Source organism: Phyllobates terribilis, unplaced genomic scaffold (assembly GCF_046119375.1).
Source record: "Phyllobates terribilis strain yellow unplaced genomic scaffold, ASM4611937v1 Scaffold_2__4_contigs__length_985480577, whole genome shotgun sequence".
Classification (NCBI taxonomy): domain Eukaryota; kingdom Metazoa; phylum Chordata; class Amphibia; order Anura; family Dendrobatidae; genus Phyllobates; species Phyllobates terribilis.
In genome coordinates this window covers 400,148,294-400,162,959 of record NW_027362762.1, presented here as the reverse complement: position 1 = coordinate 400,162,959, position 14,666 = coordinate 400,148,294, and the positions used below count along the sequence as shown (strand labels likewise).

The 14,666-nt window shown below is 43.8% G+C and overlaps 1 protein-coding gene across 1 annotated transcript; it reads left to right on the top strand.

Annotated features, from left to right (window-relative positions):
• Window positions 1-752: 752 nt before the first annotated feature.
• Window positions 753-11,207, top strand: LIPT1 (lipoyltransferase 1). Its single transcript, XM_073670531.1, has 2 exons — window positions 753-980; window positions 10,021-11,207. The coding sequence occupies exons 1-2, from the start codon at window positions 827-829 to the stop codon at window positions 11,145-11,147; spliced, it is 1,281 nt and encodes a 426-aa protein (XP_073526632.1). The 5' UTR covers window positions 753-826; the 3' UTR covers window positions 11,148-11,207.
• Window positions 11,208-14,666: the final 3,459 nt, after the last annotated feature.

Here is a 14,666-nt window from a genome sequence, read left to right as displayed (position 1 = left end):
CCCCAGGCGGAAAGCAGTGCTGATTGATCTTCCATGTGTATACTCTGCAGGTGAGAGGTCGTACGGTGCAGACAGAGTTGCAGCAGGCAGCACTGGGGGTATATGTTGGGTACAGTCACACACTGCTTGTTTGGGCGAGTGTAGAAATACCGCAGTGTAATACCGTACCTGCCGAGTAAGAGTTTCCACTAATCTCACCTATATGTGGAGACACTAAAACGCGGTGCAGATTTCATTGCTGATCCCATGGTGCAGGTTTTGCTGCCGAAACTTCTGCACCTGAAAATCGGTTCCAGTCATCTGATTGGGGTCATTTCAGATAAATGGGTCACCTGGAACAGCAACTAAATCTGCACCGTGTGAATTCCCATTTGTAATAGAAAAACAGAAATTTTCAGCAAATCCGCCACAAAATCCGCAGGCAACATTGCTGGAGCAGAGAAACTGCCGTGGAAAAAATCCCACCCAATACTGTACACGTGTGAATATTACAGCTCACAGCGCTGACACCTGCTGAACAGGAGCACATGACACGCCTCCAGCAGCACAAGGCTTGACTCCTCCCACACATATGACACATCACATGGTCGTGACGTCATCACAGGTCCTTCAGCTGACTACTGTACTGTGTACTGTACTGTACGACTGCAGGGTTGAGCGTAGACTGTAGTGGCTCCTTCCAGGTCCTAACTACAGCCCATACATTCTAGCGTCTTCACTAATGAGCCAGCTAGAATGTATGGGCTGTAGTCAGGACCTCGAAGGAGCCACTACAGTCTAGGCTCAACCAAGGGTACAGGGTAAATCCAAGTGGGCTAAAGGACCTATGCGACGTCATGCCCATGTGACCATGCGAGGAGATGATGTCACCGGAAGGGGCGGTGCCTCTCCCTCCATCCTAGACGCTACCGGACTGTTATCTGACTTTGAGGATTGCGCATGTGCGGGAGGACTTCCGCGTGGCCGCCGGAGTCGGGGAGGTAATTGTGGGGATTTGCTGTACAAGTTCTGGCATCCATAACTCCGCACTGCCGAGTAATAGAAAATATAGCAAAGCCTGCCTGTACTATCGCCTATGATAATAAAGCCTCACGTGCCTGCTCTACAGGACTGTACTGGAGCCTGAAATAGACAGCCGCCACTAGAGGACGCTGGCTGCATTTATTATTCACAGTGGCAAGTCTGATGTGTGACTGTGTTTAGCGAGCTCCCCCTTGTGACAGGTTGTTTGCACTGTTGCTGGCAATAAATGGTAAAGTAGACCCGAGGCTGGCAATGTGGCTTAGTGGGCCCTCTGCATAAATGTGTATTAGAGTGATTGTCCATTTGTCCTATTTTTGTAATTAAAATGTATGTATTTGCAGCTAAAAATGATTTTTGCTATTGGGTTTCATTAAAAAAAATGTTTGCACCGTTTGTCAGCTATAGCTTCTGTGTTACACTATCAGTGGCTGCAGAATGAGTTAACTGACAATCTGTCAGTGAGCTCACTAAGAATGAGGGTGCGTTTGTAACGCTTTTGAAGTTTTTTTTCTGAGATCCTGACCGCGGACCACCTCAAAGATAGATGTGCTGCGAAACAAAGCCTGAAAAAGCCAAACGCTGCAAAGATTTTGATGAATCACAAATGCAAACTTTATTTTTATCCCCAAGTTAAGTAAAGAAAATAATTGCCCCCTAAGGTTAACAACCCCCTTAGGTGAACTTTACTGGCACAGTCTGCTGCTGATATTGGTCATCTGGGGCACTCTGCTGACGTCTTAGGGGCCTATAGTTATGGATGGAGTATATGTGGTAAAAAGCATTCTGGATTGAGTGCACAATCTCTCAATTCTACTGGAAATGAATTCTTAGGCTATGTTCACATGCGTAAATATTGAAACAGTACAAGGATACCCGCGAGAATATATTCCTGAAGGTAATAAAGGTATACATAAATAGTGATTGTTTAGTAATTACCAAACAGGATTTCGGACTAAGTGTAAAGCAGAGGGACAGTCGGAAAGAAACAAGAGAAAAAGAGACAAGGAAAAAACCCGACCATGAAAGTCCCAAACGTCAATTGCAGTGGAAATTATTATTTATTTATTGATTATAGGTGACAGACAAATGGATAGCAACTAGCGTTGAGCGAGTATGTTCTATTAACCCTTTCGGTGAGTATGCTCGGGCCGAGCTCCGAGTATTTACAGCTGCTCGGTGATATGGTTGAATCGCTCCCTTGTGCATGATTTGCGACTGACAGTTTTAATACATGTGAGGAATGTCTATTTCTTACACATTCCTCACATGTAATAAAGCTGTCAAACAGTCGCAAATCATGCACACGGGAGCGATTTAACCTTATCACCGAGCAGCTGTAAATACTCAGAGCTCGGCCCGAGCATACTCGGACCGAACATACTCGCTCAACCCTAATAGCAACCAATGACAAAATAAAATAAAAACATTTAAAAGCCATTTAAAAAACAGGGGCGCATATCCGGGTTATATGTAGAAAAATTAATGTTGGGAGTAGCCAATTAGTAATTTAGAATTAGTGGTCCATAGGTAGCAAATAATAAATATTTATACACATAATCGCCACATAGAAACATATAAGGGATGAGGGAGATGAAAAAAAAAATATATTAAACATATAAAGTGCAAGTGCATATACTGTATTGCTCACTCTCCCAAAGTATATTATATGTGCGATATTTACACTATAAATCTCATTCACTCTCCAATGCTGTGCAAACCTTCAAATTGTATATCACATGATTGTATATCACATGTGCAAAGATATTATAAATGTAGTCTGACATTCCCACAAGATGCAGGGTCAGCCAACACCATACAAAGGGAGGAAAGAAAAACGGCGATCAGAGAATCATTGTTGTAGGTTAAGTTTTTAGAAAAAAGATGTGCTTGTAGAGTACCGTTTATATGCTGGACCATACAGCTGGCATATATCAGTTAGGCCTCATAGTTGGCAAATACGAAGCTGAAAAACACTTACAGTGAGTAGCCAGGTGTCCCAATCCCGGGCATGCGTCCACCCCATGTTCACATGCGACGGTTTTGCTGCATTTTTTTTTGCACTGCCAAAACCTGCTCTCTTGGCAGTACAGATGCTGGGTTCAAAATGTCCTTTTTGCGTCATTTTTGTCGTGTTCTTTGCAGCATTTTGTTGGGTGCAGATTACACGTGTGCTTTGTCTACAGAACATGATTGAGAAAGTTAGTTTTATTCACCAAAATGCAGTGAAAAAACGCCATTGCGGTTTTTGCAGCGTTTTTTTTAGTTCTCAAATTCAGTCAGGAAAAAAACCAAGAGTGCACTTGAGATTTCTGAAATCTCATAGCTTTTGCTGGTACTGTAAAAATCAGCTTTTAATAAGCATAAAAAAAGCGCTGCGTGTGAACATAGCCTTAAAAGTTGGCAAGTAGCTATTCATAGGCTTGTTTTTTGGATGATGAGTTTACTTTTCAGTGCTGCTATTTTGGGGTAAATATATCGTATTTTTATTTTCTTACTTTTATGGACTCCTTTAGGAATGGAGGAAAAAACGCCTTTGTTTTAATTAATGTCTAGTGTTGAGCGATACCTTCCGATATCAGGAAATATCGTATTGGATTGGATCGGACCGATACCCAAAAAGTATCAGATATCGCCGATTCCGATACCGGAAAGTCAATGGGACAGAAATATCGGAATGAAAATAAACCCTTTCTTTCCTTGTAGGTTAATTCTACATGAAGTAAAACAACTAAGAATAATGTAGAATGTATTACATGAAAAGCCGGCAATTCAGCAGCGGCATACACCGGTACCCGACAATTTACAAAAGAAAGAATAGAACAACACACATAGATTAGATAGAAACATGTCAGTCACATATATATGAAGTACAGTGACAGTGTTGCTTACTGTACTTGTCATTTAGTGTAAAGGATTTATTAAAAAAAATAAGTGTTTTCATGCACCGTCTCTTTAAGAAAGCTGGCCGGCAATTCAGCAGCGGTACCCAACAATTTACAACAGAAAGAATAGAGAATCACACAAAGATTAGATAGAAACATGTCAGTCACATATATATGAAGTACAGTGACAGTGTTGATTACTGTACTTGTCATTTAGTGTTAAAATAAAGGATTTATTTAAAAAAAAATTGGTGTAGGGTTCCCCGTAATTTTAGGCTCTAGCGGAGGTTAAGCAGACGGCTGGGGCAGATGTTTGAAGCCTGGGAAGGGGGTAATACCCACGGAGCTTCCCAGGCTACTAATATCAGCCCCCAGCGGAATACCTGGCCTTTACTAGCTATTAAAATGGGGGACCCCCCCAAAAAAATGACGTGGGGTCCCCCTTAATTTAATAGCTAGCAAAGGCTAGGCAGACAGCTGGGGGCTGATATTAATAGCCCAGGAAGGGTGCTATGAATATTGGCCCCCTCCCAGGCTAGAAACACCAGCCGTCAGCCGCCCCAGAAATGGCGCATCCATAGGAAGCGCCAATTCTGGCACTTAACCTCGCTCTTCCCACTGCCCTGTAGCGGTGGCAGTGGGGTAATAGGGCAGGGGTTGATGTCAGCTTATAATGCCAGCTGACATCAAGCCCAGGTTAGTAATGGAGAGGCGTCTATAAGACACCCCCATTACTAACCCCATAGTCAAAGTTCATGTCCAATGAATTCAGCTGACCTCATGCACGTCACTGACAGCGTGGGAGAATTCTCACGCTGAAGCGCTGAGTGCAGGAGAATTTTCCCACGCTGTCAGTGACGTGCATGAGGTGAGCCGAGTTCATTGGACATGACCTCGGCTCATCTGGATGCCGTCACAGAGAGACACTGAGGAGCGCAAGCATGCTTGCGCTTCTCAGTGTGTGCGGGATGACAGGCTGGATGGCAGCGGTCTGCTGCGGTCCAGCCTGTCATCTCGATGTAGCAGAGCTGGAGCCGTCGTGGGAACCATGGAAAGGTAAGGATGAGGTTGCTTTATTATTTTTCTTTTATTGCAGGAGATCGTTGGCTTCAGCTGGAATGGGCGTGACGGTAAGTATAGTTTAATTTAGAACAATAAAGAATTGTGTGTTTATTTCAATTAAAGGACTTTATTCTGGGTGTTGTGTTTTTTTTAAATACTTTACTAGAAATTCATGGTGGTCATGTCTAATATTGGCGTGACCCCATGAATTTCGGGCTTAGGGCCAGCTGATAATGCCAAGCTGACCCTAACCCCTTTATTACCCAGTGAGCCACCGCACCAGGGCCCTGGATGAGTTGGGTACAGCGCCAGAAGATGGCGCTTCTATGAACGCGCCATTTTCCGGGGTGGCTGCGGGCTGCAATTTGCAGCGCGGGTGGCCCAGAAAGCTTGGGCCTCCCAGCGCTGCGAATTCCAGCCCCCAGCTGCCTAGTTGTACCTGGCTGGACACAAAAACAGGGCGAAGCCCCACGTCACTTTTTTTTAATTATTTCATGAAATAATTAAAAAAAAAAAAAGGGCTTCCCTATATTGTTGTGTCCGGCCAGGTACAAATAGGCAGCTGGGAGTTGGGGGCAGCCCGTTCCTGCCTGCTGTACCTGGCTGGCATACAAAAATATGGCAAAGCCCATGTCAAAATTTTTGGGAAAAATTAATTAAAAAATAAATAATAATTTAGGGACTGCATCTTTATTAACCCCTCAAGTGTCATTTAGTGTTAAAATAAACGATTTATTAAAAATAAAATTGGCGTGGGATCCCCCATAATTTTAGTCTCTAGCGGAGGTTAAGCAGATGGCTGGGGCAGATTGTTTGAAGCCTGGGAAGGGGGTAATACCCACGAGCTTCCCAGGCTACTAATATCAGCCCCCAGCTGAATACCTACCCTTTACTAGCTATTAAAATGGGAGACCCCCCAAAAAAATGACGTGGGGTCCACCCTATTTTTAATAGCTAGCAAAGGCTAGGCGGACAGCTGGGGGCTGATATTAATAGCCCAGGAAGGGTTCCATGAATATTGGCCCCCTCCCAGGCTAGAAACACCAGCCGTCAGCCGCCCCAGAAATGGCGCATCCATAGGATGCGCCAATTCTGGCACTTAGCCTCGCTCTTCCACGCTGCCCTGGTGCGGTGGCAGGGGGTAATAGTGGTGGGGTTCATGTCAGCGCCAGCTGCCATGAAGCCCAGGTTAGTAATGATGGGCGTCTATAAGACACCCCCATTACTAACCTACAAAGTGTTAAAAATAAAAAACACACGCTACACCCAGAAAAAAATAATTTATTTGAAATAAAACACACCATTTTATTTAATTCTTAGTTTACTAAAAAAAAAATAGTTACCTGTCCACGTTCCTGCGCTGATCTCCCTTGCACAGCTGTCACATCCGGAGACCTCCTTTACGGCACTGCTGTACTGTGGGAATTTCTCACGGTACAGCGGGGCCGTAAAGCAGCTAACCGGAGCAGCGCTGCCTGAACTCCGGCGAACCCGCTTATGCAATGACGGGGCTGCTTTACGGCCTCGTCATTCTAGCGGCGGCAGCGGTTCAGAGCGGTCACATTCTATGAGGCTGCTCTAAACTGGAGATCATCGTGGGACACTCGTGGACTACTACGGAGGGGTAAGGATAAGGTCGTGGTTTATTATTTTAGATTTTATTACAGGAGATCGATGGCTTCGGGGAATTAGGTGTCTAGGTGAGTATAGGTGTAGTTTTTTATTTTTTACTTTATTTTAGGTGGCGATCGGCAGGGACAGGTAATGTATAAACTAATTTATTGTAGGTAACCACTGGCCACCAATGACATGTATTTAAAATTTATTGGGGACCATGGGGTAGTTTAAATAGCAGGATCAGGCTGATGGGAACTACTGCTCCCATCAAGCTAATCCTGCTGGCACGAGTGGACGGGTTACAGACATAGGCCGATGGGAGTAGTAGTGTCACATCGGCCTATGTTTGCCTGCACGCAGACACCGGCAGACATCGCACAGACACCGCGCACACCCGCACGCACACCCGCACACACACCCACACACACTAATCATGACGGGTCTGGGAGGTGAGGCTGACCTGTGCGGCCGTGGGAAAGTTCATGTGAGTTCATGCAATGCAGTCAAGCATGAACTCGCATGAACCCTCCGAGGGCACCGCGGCGACTTCAAATGAACAGCTGATCGGCATCACCTGATACCTCAGCTGTTCATTTGAAATAACCGGCGGGAAAGCACAGCACAGAAGGGGAAAGCCGGCGGTGAAGTCTTTTCACTGCCGGCTTTCCCGCCCGGGTCCTTCGCTCCCCGCTCCTTGGTGCTCCGCTCCCTGCCCGGTCCTAACTTACGATCGGGATGGGAGGTGGCGAGGGGAGTGGAGGATCGGGGTGGGAGGCTGCGGGGAAGCAGTATGGGGCTGTGTGATTGTTTAAAAGCCGGCGGCTTTTTACCGCCCGCCGGCTTTTAAACAATCAGGAGAATTCTCCCACGCTGGGATGGCATTCTGATGACAGGCTGGATCGCAGCTGAGCACTGCCATCCAGCTTGTCATCCTTCAGAGACACTGCAGAGCGCAGACATTATGGGAACTTCCGATTCCGGTATTCGATATTCTAAAAGTATCGGAATTAAGTATCGGAATTCCGATACCGCGAATATCGGCCGATACCCGATATTTCAGTATCTGAATGCTCAACACTATTAATGTCACCTTTATTCTGTAAGTGAGCACTATTACTCCCATACAGAAAATGATGTTGTTTTTTTATATGCTTTACTACTTTTGCATAATACAACACTTTTTTATACAAATTATTTGTTGTTGAGTCTCCATATTTGAGAAGGATAACTCTGGTGCTTTTCTGTCGTCGTAGTTGTGTGACCCTTTGGTTTTCTGAAAGTTGATGTTCTCATTGGAACCATTTAGGGATACTACAACATTTTGATAGTTGTTTTTTTTTTTTATAAAGCTGGATCAACATAGAAAAAATCAGTTTTGGCATTTAGGACACAGTGACACCATTTATGTCAACTTTTTTATTTTATTTTTACTTAGTAAAGTATTTCAAATATTAATAAATCATTTTTTCCCCATTGTAAGGTTTTTATTTACTTTTAGTCCTATTTGGAGACCGGAACTTTTAAGAACTTGATTGCTCATCTGATACTCTGCTGTATTTCTGTAATGCTGACTGGTCTCTTATTACCCCCTGCCCTTTACTATCCAGTTTGTGGGAGAATGCTACAGTTTTTATTTTTTTTTGCGTTTGAGAAACATGGATGCAACAATGATGCTAAAAACAGAGATCTGGACCAAAAATTTATGAAAACTGTATAAAAACTCATTAAAACTAATCAGTTTTTTTCTCTGAATGAGGCCTATCAGGTTCTGACTTTGGAAGATCCTAATGGGTGTAACTTAGACGGTAGACCTGGGGGCTTTCATTTGGCATCCGACCATCATCACAAGCAAACAGAACCTCAGTCATGCTTCAGGGGTATTAATGGGATTGATAACCCTTCTTTCTAATTCCATAGATGCCACATTTGCATGATCAGTTCCTGTGTCCAAGCCATTATTATACCAGACATAATGTACTTGGTGATTTCCAAGAACAACCCGCCTGCTGCAATAAGCAGTTACCGCTCCATGAGAGCATTGTAACTGTCTCTTCAGTAGAATTTGCAGCAGTATGTCTGTGGCTTCCCCTATCTCCTCCCACTTCCTCCTCCATAGAATTTTAAAAGCACCAACTGCCATCTCCTATATCAATAATGGGAAAAGTATTATTTATTTATATAGCACCATTGATTCCATGGTGCTGTACATCGGGTTACATACAAAATACAGATATCACTTACAGTAAGCAAACTAACAATGGTAGACTGGTACAGAGGGAAGAGGACCCTGTCCTTGCGGGCTTACATTCTGCAGGATCTGTCTTCACTGAATACACATTTTACCACCAGATTAAGAGTGAAATTACAATCCAAGAGGAGAAAGAAGCATTTCCCTGATAATATACAGTACAGATCAAAAGTTTGGACACACCTTCTCATTTAAAGATTTTTCTGTATTTTCATGACTATGAAAATTGTACATTCACACTGAAGGCATCAAAACTATGAATTAACACATGTGGAATTATATACTTAACAAAACAGTGTGAAACAACTGAAAATATGTCTTATATTCTAGGTTCTTCAAAGTAGCCACCTTTTGCTTTGATGACTGCTTTGCACACTCTTGGCATTCTCTTGCGTTTAGTTGGACCATCATTTATTTTTCAACAGGACAATGACCCCAAACACACCTCCAGGCTGTGTAAGGGCTATTTGACCAAGAAGGGGAGTGATGGGGTGCTACGCCAGATGACCTGGCCTCCAGTCACCAGACCTGAACCCAATCGAGATGGTTTGGGGTGAGCTGGACCGCAGAGTGAAGGCAAAAGGGCCAACAAGTGCTAAGCATCTCTGGGAACTCCTTCAAGATTGTTGGAAGACCATTTCCGGTGACTATCTCTTGAAGCTCATCAAGAGAATGCCAAGAGTGTGCAAAGCAGTCATCAAAGCAAAAGGAGGCTACTTTGAAGAACCTAGAATATAAGACATATTTTCAGTTGTTTCACACTTTTTTGTTAAGTATATAATTCCACACGTGTTAATTCATAGTTTTGATGCCTTCAGTGTGAATGTACAATTTTCATAGTCATGAAAATACAGAAAAATGTTTAAATGAGAAGGTGTGTCCAAACGTTTGGTCTGTACTGTATATATTGAAAAGTTTCTTATTTCCACATATACTATTGATTTATGTAATAAAAATAAAATAATGGTTACTCTTTATGACCATTATATATGTATAATGCTTTTTTTTGTGGCCCAATCACAAAGTTTTAGTCTCCCAGTGGGAAATAATTACTGCTATAACTTTTTAGTCCAAATCTGGGTAATAACGGAAAACAAACTTATTAAACTGACCATGTTAACAATTAATTTCAGTGATATGTCCAGGTTTTATTCACATTAACCGCTATTTTTTTTTCTCTCGATTTAGTGAAAATGCTGTTAAGGCCATTGACTTTGAAAAAGATTTGTGCGCCAAATTTGTGCCACAGGACAGTTGTAAGATTTGGAAGTTTGGCTAGAGAAGGGCTCATTCTACAGTCGGCATCAAGCAATGTGTATGAGAATCTGGCGGTGGAAGACTGGATTCATGATCACATGGACTTGGAACAAAAAAGTGTCCTCTTTCTTTGGAGGAATTCTCCAACCGTGGTGATCGGTCGGCACCAGAATCCATGGAAAGAATGCAATCTTCATCTGATGAGGGAGAAGGGGATTACTTTGGCGAGGAGAAGAAGTGGCGGTGGGACTGTATTTCATGATTTGGGAAATATAAACGTAACTTTCTTCACATCCAAGAAAAAATACGATAGAATGGAAAATTTACATCTGGTTATTAGAGCTCTTAAATCATTGCAGCCATATTTGCATGTACAAGCCACAAAGAGATATGACCTCCTGTTAGATGGAAAGTACAAGGTATCGGGGACTGCTTCAAAGCTTGGAAGGACAGTTGCATACCACCACTGTACACTGTTGTGTAGTGCCGACAGCTCGCTTTTACCTTTAGTGTTACATAGTCCTTATGACGGTATACATAGTAATGCCACGCCTAGTGTGCCTTCACTTGTTCAGAACCTCTCCCATGCCCATCCATCTTTAACATGTGAAGCTGTTATGGGCGCCGTCGCCAAAGAATATAGTTTTCTGTATGATGATAAACCAAATATTCATGTAGTTGACCCAAGTGATGAAGCCCTCTTTCCGGGGATTACAGCTAAAATAAAGGAGTTGTGCACTTGGCATTGGATTTATGGAAAGACACCAAAATTTGATATGCAGAAATCCTTTCAGATTTTACATAAGGATATTGTGGTGGATGGTAATGTAAGCATATCTATAAAAAATGGTCATATAGAGAGCTGCTCGCTGACACTGCCCAGTCATTGGCTGTCTGCGCAGCACTGCTCTGAGCTGCAGGAGAGTTTGGTGGGCAGTAAATTTTGTCCAAGAGAAATAATTTTCTTAGTGACTACTTTATTGAGGAGCTACCCAGACGATGATGACGCTCACACGAAGTGGGACATGTTATGTGAGAAGTTGGTGTCAATGATGTGATTTTTATCATATAACTGTGTTTTACAATAATTGCAATAAATCTTTGCTGTTTTCTTAGAAGTTTATTTCTTTACCATTGCAAATTTTAGGCAAATCCAGGGATATAGAGGCGATAATAACAGATTAATATATTGAAAATACAAAAAGATAAGCTCTAGCGCTACCTCCCTGCCTAGCGATTTGAAGCTGCGTACCAGCGCACTTGCTGCCCATGTGCGTGATAGACTAGTGTCAATATGATAATGGAAAACAGTATGCCCTTACAATTGCTTAATGATTTGATAAGGACAAATATTTTTATTCTGGAACATTATAATGACACTGTTATTCGTAAGAGCACTGTATGGTGTTGTGCTGCAGAAGACCGGAGAAGAGGGAAGTTTGCAGAGATGACCTGTTAATGTGAAATGAAGAAGAAAGGGATGAGAGGGACTCCAATCAGAGAAAACGTTATCTATAAGGCATCTAAATGCTTATGTATGCTATTGCCTGCATCCAATCAGTATTGTGGTTCCTGTATGGTCCGCAGTCTGATGGCTGGTAACAACAACTCCCAGTAGCTTCTTACATTATTAATAACATACTGGGAGTTCTAGGTTCATGCGATATCAATATATACTGAGTGAGGCTGACCTGTCATTACAATTGATTGCAATAGAATCATAGAATATTAGCACTGGAAGGAACCTCCAGGGTCACTGTGTCCAACCCCCTGCTCAATGCAGGATTCACTAAACCATCTCTGACAGATGTCTGTCCAGCCTCTGTTTGAAGACTTCCATTGAATTAGAACTCACCACCTCGCGTGGCAGCCTGTTCCACTACTCACTGATCACCTTCAAAAAGTTTTTTTCTAATATCAAATCTGTATCGTCTCCCTTTCAGTTTCATTTCATTGCTTCTTGCGTTTTTATGTACAAATGAGTAAGGATGATCCCTCTACACTGTGACATCCCTTGAGATAACTGTAGACCGCTATTAAGTTTCCTCTTAGCCTTCTTTTCTCCAATAACCCGCCACGACAGCACCATAGGAGGATGTCACCCCACCCTAATAGGGACAGGAAACACAAAGAGGTCAAATAGCCCCTCCCTCCAGTGTTTTTTCCTGTCCCTGTTGGGATGAAGTGGTCATCCAGGGTGCTCAGTGCCAGCGGCAGACACCCAGCATACCTTTATGCCGGGCAGCTGGGAACGGGCAGTTTTCCTCCTCCCCTTATGCTGCTCCCGTCTCACTCGGGACCCCCATCCCCACCAAGTCCGCGCCTGCGGGTAAGGTCCGGTGGGTGTCGGACTGGAGGCCTCCTCGAGCTCACCAGCCCAACTCCACCCCCTCTCAAGGTGGCCTCCGGCAGTCTCCATAGTGGAGAGACTCGCGCTGGATCCCGGAAGTGATGCGGACCGCTGATGACGTCACTCAAGGTGTGCGTTCCACCCTGTAACGCAGTAACCTGAAAATGTCTGGAAAGTGACGTGGGATGCCGAAATAGGGTCCCTTAGGTCACTTCCGGCCCGTTTAGGGATATCCTCTGCACACAAAAAAAAAAAAAAAAATAATCTAAATAAATAATGAAATAATCCCGCAGGTGATCGCAGGTGTTCCTCCTTCACCAATTGGACCAAGGGGGAGGAGCCTTCCCACCCCCTTCCCCAGGGAAAGAGGGAGAGCGCTGAGTTCAGTCGCCTATATAAGAGCCCTGGACAGAAGACATCTAAGGTAGGACCTAATCCGTTTTTGTATTTTTATACACTGGATGGTCAGGAATCTATCCTCTCCATGTCTGCGGAGCCCAGCGCAATTCCTGTCCCAGTAAGTCTGGCACTGGAGGTCCTTTCCTAGGTGCAGGTTAGAATTGATACATTAATTACCCTTCTCCCTCTTTTTTAGGGGGACAAGGATCCTGCACCAGGAAATAAATCTAGCCAGAAGTGTGCTATATATTCAAAAAAACTATCTTCTTCTAACAAAAAATATTTATGCCAGAAATGCACGGAGAAAATTATTAGGGAAGAGCAGCCATCCCTCATAGACGAGATCAAGGGGATAATCCATCAGCAGGTTCGGTCTTCATTGGCTCCTTTTCCCGATCCACTTCTGATTCACCTGCAAAGGCTAAAAAGAGGAAGATTTCCCTGGAAGAAAAAAGAGACTCGGACTCCCAGGATGAAATATCCCTTCCAGAAGACCTTATAGAGGAAGGGGAACTTAGCCCAGCGGAGGAAGGTCTGGGAAATAAGAAATATTATTTCTCAATGGAATTTATGGAAGATCTCCTCACAGCAGTAAGAAGAACAATGGAAGTGGAAGAAGAGAAGCCCACTAGATCAGTCCAGGAAGAGATGTTCGGTGGTCTCCGCTCAAAGAAAAAGATGGTGTTCCCGATACATAAAAACATTCAGGATCTAATCCTGGACGAATGGCAAAATCCTGAAAGACGACTGAATACACCAGCAGAATTGAAGGACAGGTTTCCGGTAGATGAAGAAACCTCAAAATGTTGGACTGAGATACCTAAGGTCAATATTCAAGTGCCAAGAATCGCTAAAAAGACAGTATTGCCATTCGAGGATTCGTCGCAACTAAAGGATCCCCTGACCCGCAAGATGGACAGCCTTCTCAGAAAATCCTGGGAAACATCAGCAGTCCTTTTGAACACAAACGTAGTCGCCGCATGTGTTGCACGATCCATGTCAAGATGGCTCAACCAGCTTGAAGAGCATCTGGCTATGGGCACATCCAGAGAGGAGATACAAGCTTCCCTACCTTTACTGCAGAAGGCCACTGACTTTCTGGCGGATGCTTCAGCAGAATCTGTGAGGGTAACCGCCAGGGCAGCAGTCCTATCGAACTCCACAAAGCGAGCATTATGGCTGAAATCGTGGAACGGTGATGTGGCCTCTAAAATAAAACTTTGTTCCATTCCCTTCAGGGGAGAATATATGTTTGGCCAGGCCCTCGACGACTTCCTGGAGAAGGCGGCTGATAAAAAGAAATCCCTGCCTGAACCCAGACACTACAGGAAGACCCCCTTTCGCCCCCTTCGGGAGCAGAATCCCCAGTACAAGGGGAAAGGGAAGTCCGGTCGATGGAGCTACCCCAAAGGGGGAAAAATAGGAATATTTTTTCCCAAAAGGACAGCGACAACAGAAGCGATGACGCCAGAGCAGTAGGGGGACGAATCATGAGATACCTTCCCCAATGGCAAAAGATTTGCTCCAGTCAATGGGTCTTAAAAACAATTCAAGAGGGGGTGAAGATCGAATTCTCCTCATATCCACCAAAGAAAGTGAGAATAACCAGTCTAGCCTCTCCGAGATTAAAAACTGCTCTGATGTCCGGCCTAAGAAACCTGTTATCATTGGGGGCTATTTCACCGGTCCCAAAAACAGAAAGACAAACAGGCCACTATTCACACCTGTTTATGATAAGAAAATCAAACGGCACTTACAGAATAATAATAAATCTGAAACCCTTAAACCAATACATCATCTACCGAAGATTCAAAATGGAGTCCATCAG